Consider the following 10,524-nt stretch of genomic DNA (forward strand, 5'->3'; position numbering starts at 1 on the left):
CTCCCTGTGTGTGTGCCATACTCTGCCTGCCCTATGTTCCCTGTTAGGGATGTAGCGAACGGCGGAAAAAATATTCGCGAACATATTCGCGAACTTGCGTCAAAAATGCGAACGGTTCGCGAACGTCGCGAACCCCATAGACTTCAATTGGAAGGCGAATTTTAAAAGCTAGAAAAGACATTTCTGGCCAGAAAAATGATTTTAAAGTTGTTTAAAGGGTGCAACGACCTGGACAGTGGCATGCCAGAGGGGGATCAAGGGCAAAAATGTATCTGAAAAATACATTGTTGACACAGCGCTGCGTTTTGTGCTGTAAAGGGCAGAAATCACACTACGTCACTCAGGTGATGTTTCTGGACACGGAATGTGAAAAAGCTCACACAGCGAGGTGGCACTTGGTTAAAGACTGGGCAAACAATGCCTGCAAGGGCAACGTATACAGTAGTGGATACGGATATTATATATTACAATATATTATTGCTGCTGTATCACTCAGGTGATGTTTACGGACACAGAATTATTATTGTTATTTAGACAGAATGTGAAAAAGCTCACACAGCTAGGTGGCACTTGCATACCTCCAACTGTCCCTCTTTTGACCACTCAACCCCCTGTCCCTCTTTTGTACTGGAAAGTCCCTCTTTTCTCTGAACTGAACAGCTAACTTAATTAGCTTTTGGCAAAGAGCTCAGAACAGCTAACAGGTGCAAATAAGATACTTTGTAACAATTTTGACTCTGGTTGGTGCTGGTAGTGATGAACTACTAGGAGGAGCAGCACACCAGTCCCACTCCCCAACACAGCTAGACTAATAGCACTGGGCTCTTATAGTAGCAAAGTAAAAAAACAAAAAAGAAAATAAAAGCAGTCCTTACAAGGACTATTGGGTTACAGGCAGCAGTCAGCAGATGAGAGATCAGCAGCAGGACAGCTGCCCACAGCAGCTACATACAGAGCACTGCAGTAGAAGGTAGATTACTAGCCAGCAAAGCTACCTAACCTAAAATGTCCCTCAAATCCCTGCAGAGTTCTGTCCCTACAATACAGAGCAGTTATCAAGTAGATTACTAGCCAGCAAAGTTACTATCAACTGTTCCTCAAATCACTAACCAGCTCTCTCCCTACACTAGCTCTTCCAAGCACACACAGGCAGAATGAAAAAACGCTGCAGGAAGGAGAGTGGTCCAGGGGTGTAGGGGTGGTCCAGGAGGGAGAGCTTCCTGATTGGCTGCCATGTATCTGCTGGTCTGGGGTGAGAGGTCAAAAATAAGCGCCAGCTAAGGCGAACTCAAATTGGCGAACGTCGCGCGACGTTCGCGAACATTCGGCGGACGCGAACAGTCGATGTTCGCGCGAATTAGTTCGCAGGCGAACAGTCCGCGACATCCCTATTCCCTGTGTGTGCCATACTCTGCCTGCCCTATGCTCCCTGTGTGCACCATACTCTGCCTGGTAGGGTTTGTCTGGGGGTTTGTTAGCATTTAGAATTGTTGTTAAGGGCCCCTAAGTTGTTTATTTCTGTGTTGGGGTGCTATATTTTCCACAGGGGAGGAGGCATTTAGATTTAAGGGTATGTTTCGATATTGCTTCAATGTCTCACATATGAGGGATATCCCTGCAGTGAGCACCAACCATTTGTGTTTTTGGTGTGCTACCACCATTAATATGGATATGGTCTTAAAAGTTCTTGTTGGTGTGGTTTAAAATGGGAGTGGTCATCACTGGCTTTCATTATTGGCCCTCCACCATTTAGACCAGAAACCAAAAGAAGTTAGACAGCACTGCTCTAGACTATCTATACAGTTGATAGAACAGGGTGTGCCATGGCGTTGACACTTGGACAGTGCAATAGTTTCAAAATAAAACAACATACTAAATTGAATATCCATAACTTTTGCAAACAGGCCAAAACAGAGGGGCAGAGAAAAGCCTCCTAGTTTTACACCTTTACAGATTGTCATGGTCATGCAACTCCCCCACTTTAAGCATACAAATATGGCCCCTGCTGATAAGTATTTAGTTAGGGTACTTTTGTGCTGCTATTGTCATTTATTTTATCTGAAACTAAGTCGGTCTTACCTTCCTTTGACTTGCGCTCAGCCAACTGCCCAAGAAGTTTCTGGTTCTCTTCATGTGAGCTGCGACAGCTGATTCTGTAGAACATGCTCTTTCTTCTGAGCTTCAAGCAGCTGCTCCTGGAGATACTACACATGGGAGAAGGACAGTGAGATAAAATGTGAGTTAAATTAAATTTATTATACCCATAAGAATTGAGAAGTCTAGAAAAGTATTCAAATTGCACAAAAGCATTATAGCTCTGGAGACTTATGGCAGTAGGCTGTGTGCAGAAGGAATCAATACTAGTAACCCCACCAACTGCCATTTCTTTATTTAAAAGTATTTAAACTGTATTTTCTGTACAAACAGAATTACAGCATTGTTTGGAGTTCCTCCCAGCTGCATTGCAATGGGTTCAGTAGCACTGGGGACATGCTAGGGGTTAATGATTTAAATTTGGCTTTTGATATAATTGATATTGGCACTTGATATAATTAGTTACCAAATTACCCAGCACTAATTACAAGGTCACAGAACTATCTGGTTTAAATATCTGGTTATAACTCAGTATCCCCCCCACACACCTGTTTCTACTGCATCCCCACCTTGCGTGCCTTATTAGAATTCTTCAGAAGGCAGTAGAACTGCATGAGATATTCACAGAAGCACACCAGTCCACCGGCCTCTGCAAAAACTGTTCTAATAGGGCAGGAGAAGCAGCGGAGAACACAGTAAATAACCCATAGAGAATTTGCCTAGAGAATTTGCCAGCACATCGAATAAAGGCCATTATTATTACATTTATTTATAAAGCGCCAACTTATTCTGTAATGCTGTACATAAGGGTACATAATAGCTGACAAACTGATACACACTGATAGACAATAAGGGCTCTACATCTATAGAGGTGGGGATAAGTGAGACACAAGGTATAAAATATATGTAGCTGTGGGGGAACTATATGCTGATACAGAGGAACAGTTCTACCAAGTAATTTAGGGAGTGATGGTACAGGTATGGGATCCTTTATCCAGAACCAGTTATCCAGAAAGCTCTGAATTACTGAAAGGCCATCACCCTCATACTCAATTGTATCCAAATAACCCACATTTTCTTTTCAAAATAATTTCATTTTTCTCTGTAATAATAAAACAGTACCTTGTACTTGAACCCAAACTAAGATATAATTAATCCTTCTTGGAAGCAAACAAGCCTATTAGGATTATTTAATGTTTACATGATTTTCTAGTAGACTTAGGGTATGAAGATCCAAATTACAGAAAGGTCATTTATCCAAAATCCAGGTCCCAAACAAAACTGCAGTAAAAGCATTACGTGGTAATAGAAACGGGTCAGCCTGGTGAATGATTGGACAGTGAAGAATTTAAATAAACACCGCACTCCTTCATATTTTCCTAAGGAAATGCCAAATGCTTCTGTGGCTCTCACTCACTTCCCTGTGGAAAGAACTTTATTTGCATGAAGGGAAATGTCAGCACTGGGTTCATGTCAGAACACCCACAGCACCCGACTTCAAGTAAACTGGGGATGTAGGGTATCTAAATAAATCCTATATAACCCTCCATTTATCGGGTGTACTCCCCCAATTTGTGGCCTAATAAATGGCAAAGTGCCAGTGCCATTCTTATTTGCAATTAGAGTATAGTGATAGCCGACCAGATATCCAAGGAACTGCAGCACCCCTAAGGATTTAAAGTAAGGAATGCATGCGAGTAAGGAATGCCACATTCTAGAGAGTTTTAGCAAATCATTTTTATAGTACAGGTATAGGATACATTATCCAGAACCCCGTTATCCAGAAAGTTCCCATCTCCCATAGACTCCGTTATAATTTAATAAATCACAGTTTTTAAAATGGATTTCCTTTACAGTACCTTGTACTTGATCCCAACTAAGATATAATTAATCCTTATTGGAGGCAAAACAACCCTATTGGGTTTATTTAATGTTTACATGAAATTTAGTAGCCTTATGCTAATCGAAATTATACGAAGAGCCCTATGTGAATAACTTCAGGTAGAGGTATGGGACCGGTTATCCAGAATGCTCAGGAACTGGGGGTTTCCGGATAATGGATCTTTCTGTAATTTGGATCTTCACCTTTCAGTTGACTTTTAGTATGTCATAGAATGGCTAATTCTAAGCAACATTTCAACTGGTCTTCGTTATTTATTTTAAATAGTTTTTTTAATTATTTGCCTTTTTCTTCTAACTCTTTCCGGCTTTCAAACAGGGGTCACTGACCCCATCCAAAAACAAATGCTTTGTATATCTACAAATGTATTGTTGTTTTTAGTTTTAATTGCTCATACTTTTATTCTGGTCCTCAACAATTTTGGTATCTTATTCAAATCAGGGCATGGTTGCTAGGTTAATTTGGATAGCAACCAGATAGCTTGAATAGCAATTTGGAGAGCTGTTGAATAAAAAGCTAAATAACACGAAAATCACAAATAAAAATGAAAAACAATTGCAAATTGTCTCAATATCATTCACTGCATCATACTAAAAGTTAACTCAAAGGTGACCAACCCCTTTAAATCTAGTAGAAAATCGTGAAACATTAAATAAACCCAATAGACTGGTTTTGCTTCAATTAGGATTCATTATAATTTAGTTAGGACCAAGTACTAGGTACTGTATTATTATTACAGAGGAAAAATAATTTGGATTATTTGGATAAAATGAAGTCTATGGGAGACGACCTTTCCGTAATTCGGAGCTTTCTAGATAACGGGGTTCCGGACAAAAGATCCCATGCCTGTACCAACTATTCCAGATAACAGATCTCATACTTGTACTATCCTTTTATGACTCTATTTTGGTGCTTGAGATGGATGCGAGGAAGGTCATATATATTATATAAAAGCACCCGAGCATTCTGGATAACAGGTCTCATACCTGTGTTTAATAGATAAACATATGCAAACACACAAGTTTACAAATACATAAACAATGAAAACTGGTTCCATTGTGTTACATGTAATTAATCCATAACTTAAAATACTCATTTATACTAATCCCCTTAAAAAAAAAAAGCTTTGGCACAGCGTGACCTATAGAAGGGACAAAATAAAACACTATGATAAGCTAGACAAACAACAGAAATGTTAGTAAGCAAGAAAGGAAAGTGAAACGGCAGGATGTGATACAGTAATACGGTATTACACAAGTGAGTTTCACTGATAAGGTAACCAATAGCATTTCTGTCACAAGATCTTAGTACAGCAAATAATTCCTATCCAATAACATGAACATGAAGTCAGGTAAATAGATGCCGTCTTGCACCTCCCTGAGGCAACGTTAAAATAAGGTTGGGGAAACAGATGTTAAATTGGGAGATTAGTCGCCAGGCGACAAATTTCGTCTTCTTCACGGCGACTAATCTCCCCGATCTGCCTTCCGCCAGCTAAAATGTAAATCGCCTGGGGGCAGGCACACGGAATGCTTCGGTTTCTGAAGTCGCCCGTAATTGCCTCAAGAGGACACTTCGGCCAACTTTGGAAAACAAAGTGCTCCGTGTGGCTGCAAACAAGCGATTTACATTTTAGCTGGCGGAAGGCAGATCGGAGAGATTAGTCGCCGCGAAGAAGAGGAGATTTGTCGCCTGGTGACTAATCTCCACGAATCTGCCCTTGTGACCAGACCCTAAGGCATTCAGCATTGCCTTCTGACAGGCATCCATCAAACTACATCCAACTTGTTCACTGCCAACCCAAATCCTTTTTTGTCTGTGCTGTGAGATAAAGTATTTTATCTTCCAAACCTAGAGCAGCTTCTGCTGACAATACTTCTAGAGCATGTTCACCTTTATATTATTTTTCTGTGTTTAATAAATAGATTTAAAGAGGTTGTTCACCTTTACATCAACTTTAAGTATGATGGAGAGACTGATATTTGAGACAATTTCATTTGTGGTTTTTGAGTTATTTGGCTTTTTATTCAGCAGCTCTCCAGTTTGCAATATCAGCAATCTGGTTGCTTTGGTCCAAGTTACCCTAGCAACCATGCCTTTATTTGAATAAGAGACTAGACTATGAATAGGATAGACCCTGAATAGAAGTAATAAAAAGTAGCACTAAAAATAGGAGTGGTGGTGAAATGAAGAAAATTAATAAAGATATACATCTCCTTGCCAACTGGTTACAATTATTTGTACTTGTTAACAGGTGTGTAAGGGTTTAAGCAAGGGATGCAAAGCAAGAAAAAATAAGGCAAACAATACTGAGTGACATTTAATGAAAATATGATGTTTCACTAAAACAGGAATATCTTTCGATTGGGCTTTTCATTATTAAAGCCCTCATTCATCAGTAATGAGCTTCCATGCATGGGTAACACACCTGTTGCACAAGTACAACTGCACGACACAACAGCTTGTCTGGGCAGGACTCTGGGCTTTTCCTTTACATAAAGCCCTTCATGCTAGCGTCTCTTGCCAACGCCTGCCAAAAACACACGTCTAGTTTCGTGGGGCCCAACATACCAGAAAGCTACAAAAAGACACTGACGGAGCGGCATGTTGGCTTCCAGGGCTCTGTAGTTGCTTTCACTGAAGCACATGGTTTTGGAGAAGGAACAAATAGTAACAGATCCTGTGACAGACAAGGCTGAAAAGGAATAAGAGCTCCGTCGTGACTTAGGGATGATGTGAATGTAGAATTGCACTAGCTTGGCCCTACACTTCCTCATGCACAATGAGGCTAAATACAAACATTCCAGTATAAAGGCAAGAGGTACAAAGGCAGCAGTTAGGTACCAAAGCTGCCAGTGTTGTTATTAGGACTATACTCGTCTATAACATGATGTAAATGTGAGATGGGGGGGGGGCTAGAAATGTACAGATTAAACAAGGAGCCAAGAGATGCACATTCTACCAGAGATCAGCTCAATCTGTCACAAATGGCCGCTGAGATTCTTTTCTATATGAGACTTCAGAGGCTGTTGGACACTACCAATACAGCCTAGGGGTGCCGGGAGTTGTACAGAGAAGCTGCCATACCCATACAGACACACTGACACTGACATACAGACTGACACACTCCTAGGGTGACAGACACACAGCCATTCACTCACCGCCGGCTCCTCTCTGCTGCTCAACTACAACCTGTGCACGGCTCTGATGAGCATCTCTTCCTCAGTGCAGCCCCGCTCCCTCCCGGAACCCCCCACGTAGCTTTCCAGCAACTCCAGGACACGGAGCACTTGCGGCACTACACCGGATACCGCCGCGTCCGGCCCATACTGCTCCGTGAGGGTCTGCAGTTCCGCGCCCAGACACACCGCCGCCATGTTGTACACTTGATCCTGCACCGACACGAACCCCGGGTTCTTCACCCATAGCGACTACTCCATCCCCTGCTCGGCGGCGCCACTTGTCTAGTCTCCAATCTTGCGGGCGGGGCTTCAGCTGTTATGTGACGCCCACCAATGGGGAAGCCGTAATCGTAGTACCGCCCCCTAATAGTTTTAGTCGCTCTCTGGGGTGGCAGCAGCGGCTCGTCCTCAATATGGTAAAGGGGCGGCGTCCTCATTATCAGAAGGGGCTCCATTGGGGCGCTCCAAACACCGGAAACAAAGGCTGGCCCCGGGCAGTGTGGGCGGAGACAGAGTGGAGGGGGATGTAGCGGTGGCTGTGGCCTGCTCTGCTGTCCTCCTCCTCCAGGCTTGAAGGGTGGGCACAAGACCCCCAAGGGTTGGCGACAAGACGGGAGCCTAGAGCGCATTCACCCTCACAAGGGAAAAGTCGCCCGGCCATTCTCGCGAGAGTTTCATACGCCCCGCTGCACTGACTGACACTTGTCTGAGGGGCAGAGTTAGGCCTCCTGCTGCCGCCGGCCTGGCAATGGCAAAAGTGCACATGGCTCTGAAATAACTTCACTGTATGTGCCAGACCCCAGTAGAGTTCCTACATTTTACTTTTATCTGGGGCTGTTTCATAAAAAGGTTAAGGGCTTGCAAAAGTAAATGTTTAATGACACAAGTTTCATCAATGCCTCCCTCCCAACAGTTTGGAAATAGAAAGAGGGGCACAAACATTGGTTGCGGTCCATTTTCGACCACGCCCATTTTGTGGCCACACCCCCTAATTACCATGTTCATTTTACAAATGATGGCAGCTTATGAAAGTTTGAACACATTTCTGTGCTTTGTAAGTGTGCTTGCTAATGAAGACTAATTGCCCTTTAAACTGCAACTCACAGTTTCCTCAAGATATTAGACCTGTTTATCTTAAACTGTTACAATTGCTTCTTTACTTATCTAAAATTGTTACAAAAGTATTCAAGTGCACCTGCCACGTTTTCTGCCAATATCCAATTAGCTTTCAGAAACTTTATATCTTTTCCTGTCTGTTCAGTGCAGGAGATCAAAGAGAAAATCGGGAAATTTCCGTAACTATTCGGGATTGTGGGTTGAGCTGTCAAAATCGGGACTGTCTTCCCGGTACCACAAGTGAATGTGATAGGTGCTGGGCACTCCTGAGTGTGGCTATGAGCAGCCAGGCTTAGGCGTGTTTAGGCCATGGATAGGTTAGGCTAGCTAGAGGGAAGAATTAGTTCCTGGGCAGGGGGTCCCCTTTTTCACCCTTGAGACACATTCAAATGTAAAATAACCTGCATTGAGGCCCCTGGGAACAAGATAAGATGCACATTTGGATGCATATTGCCTCATTCCTGTAGCATTAGCTTATATTACAGGCCAACCTAATTTTTGCTTGATAATTTGTGATGACCCCTAAGCTTAGCTTCTCAACAGCTGCTCAGAGCCCACTGAGTACGTGAGTGGCGCAGACACCTTCCAAGATGGTGACCCCCTGTGACAAGTCTGAAGTCCTGGATCATTGCCGCTATTGATATGCTGAAACTTTATACTAGTGCAATAAGTTCAGTATATAAAATAAGGCCTTTTCAGCCATATTGATTTTAGGGTTTACTTCTCCTTTAAAGTCACTGACTAACTGAGAGTGATAGAGCTGAAAAACAGGAGGTAGTGTTCTGTTCTGTTACGTTATGTTACACATCCAGTCACTCCAGCCTTTATAGATGACATTTTTGGCTAACTATATTGGAAACTTTGTTTATTTTGCAAAGTCTAATTACCCAGTTTTCATTTTTACACTGAACTGTTCCTTTGAGGCTGTTACAAAGTTGTGAGAAAAAGGAAAGAAAATAAATCCTATGTAATATTTTGTTTGTAATTATCCTTTGTATCATAGCAAAGGAAATGTTAAAAGAATCAACTGTAATAAAGTAATTTTAATACACATTATGGGTCCTCTGCTTTGTTTTGTCACTGCAAAATCACAATGACAAAAGTGCTAACTGGCAATACCTATAAGAATCTGTGACAGGTGGATAAGGTACCCCAAATGCATTAGAGCAAAAGCCACACATTTTTGTGCATAACCACATTACACACACACGTATTTTCAATGTTTTTATTTTTCCTAACGGGCAAGAACTCCAACCAGTTAAAGTATAAAATACTTTATTACCTGGTGCAGATAATCCCCCCTTTTTTCAAGTGAAGACATCATGATATAGCCCCAAATATTCAGCATGTTTTCTTTGGTACTGCGTGGTTTGGTACTACAGCAACAAAGCCAATGGATGAAATTTGGAAGGACGTATAGATAGGAGTATCCGACATGGGCACGGCTCATTATAAAGGCTGCATTTCCCAAGTTAGTGATGTCACTGAATGAGATGTATTTAACACATATTGTGATCTGCATTATCAAACATACCTTGTGTTTATTTAAAGGACAAGGAAAATGGGCAAATGCAAATGTTAGGCAACCCCCCTAGTGAATTAAATCTGAAATTCTCCGATTCTTCACCACCATTGAATGGTAACCAAGACAACTGCTAAGTAAGGTATGGGACCTGTTATTGAGAATGATTGGGACCTGGGGTTTTCCAGATAACAAATCTTTATTCTGAACTTGATGACTCCCAATCAACTTAAAACATTTGCTCTTAGTGAAGTTTTCCATCTCTGTAGTGCCATGGCAATGTCCTCAGCTCTCTAGTGCTTGCATGTCACTCCATGTTGCCTGCCCGCATGACACTGCTGGTGGTCACATGTCTCACCTAGTTCAGTTACCTGTTCAGTTGGTTCAGACCAACTGCCGTTTGGACAGTGAGGAGAGGAGACATGGAGTGAGAGAGGCGATAGATAAATGCGGATAATTTGCGATAGAGCTTAAATAAAAATAGAAAAACCAGTATAGGAGGAGAGATCAACATGGAGGTGAGGAAGAAGAGGAGTCTGAATTTGGAGGAGGAAGGACAAGTCAAGAAAAGGCGATGGAGTGATGGAGATGTAGGAGACAAGAAGAAAAGCCTGGTGAAAAAGAAAACCAGTGAAAATGGGGGCAGTAAAAGGAGAAGGAGAGAAAGGGAGTTGGAAGAGAAGAAGAAAAGCCCCAAAGAAAGGAAGACC

At 42.2% G+C, this 10,524-nt stretch overlaps 1 protein-coding gene across 1 annotated transcript in view; it reads right to left on the reverse strand.

Annotated features, from left to right (window-relative positions):
* The window catches only part of LOC121399705 (methylosome protein 50-like), a 75,030-nt gene extending 67,659 nt beyond the window's left edge, over positions 1 to 7,371 (reverse strand). Inside the window, exons 1-2 of the mRNA XM_041581243.1 lie at positions 7,187 to 7,371; positions 2,080 to 2,204 (exon numbers count right to left, since the gene is read on the reverse strand). Coding sequence (XP_041437177.1) covers positions 2,080 to 2,204; positions 7,187 to 7,371 — 310 coding nt within the window. The remainder of the gene's footprint in view (positions 1 to 2,079; positions 2,205 to 7,186) is intronic.
* Between the last annotated feature and the right edge of the window lie 3,153 nt (positions 7,372 to 10,524).

This window comes from Xenopus laevis, chromosome 2L (genome assembly GCF_017654675.1).
Source record: "Xenopus laevis strain J_2021 chromosome 2L, Xenopus_laevis_v10.1, whole genome shotgun sequence".
In the NCBI taxonomy this organism is placed as follows: Eukaryota; Metazoa; Chordata; class Amphibia; order Anura; family Pipidae; genus Xenopus; species Xenopus laevis.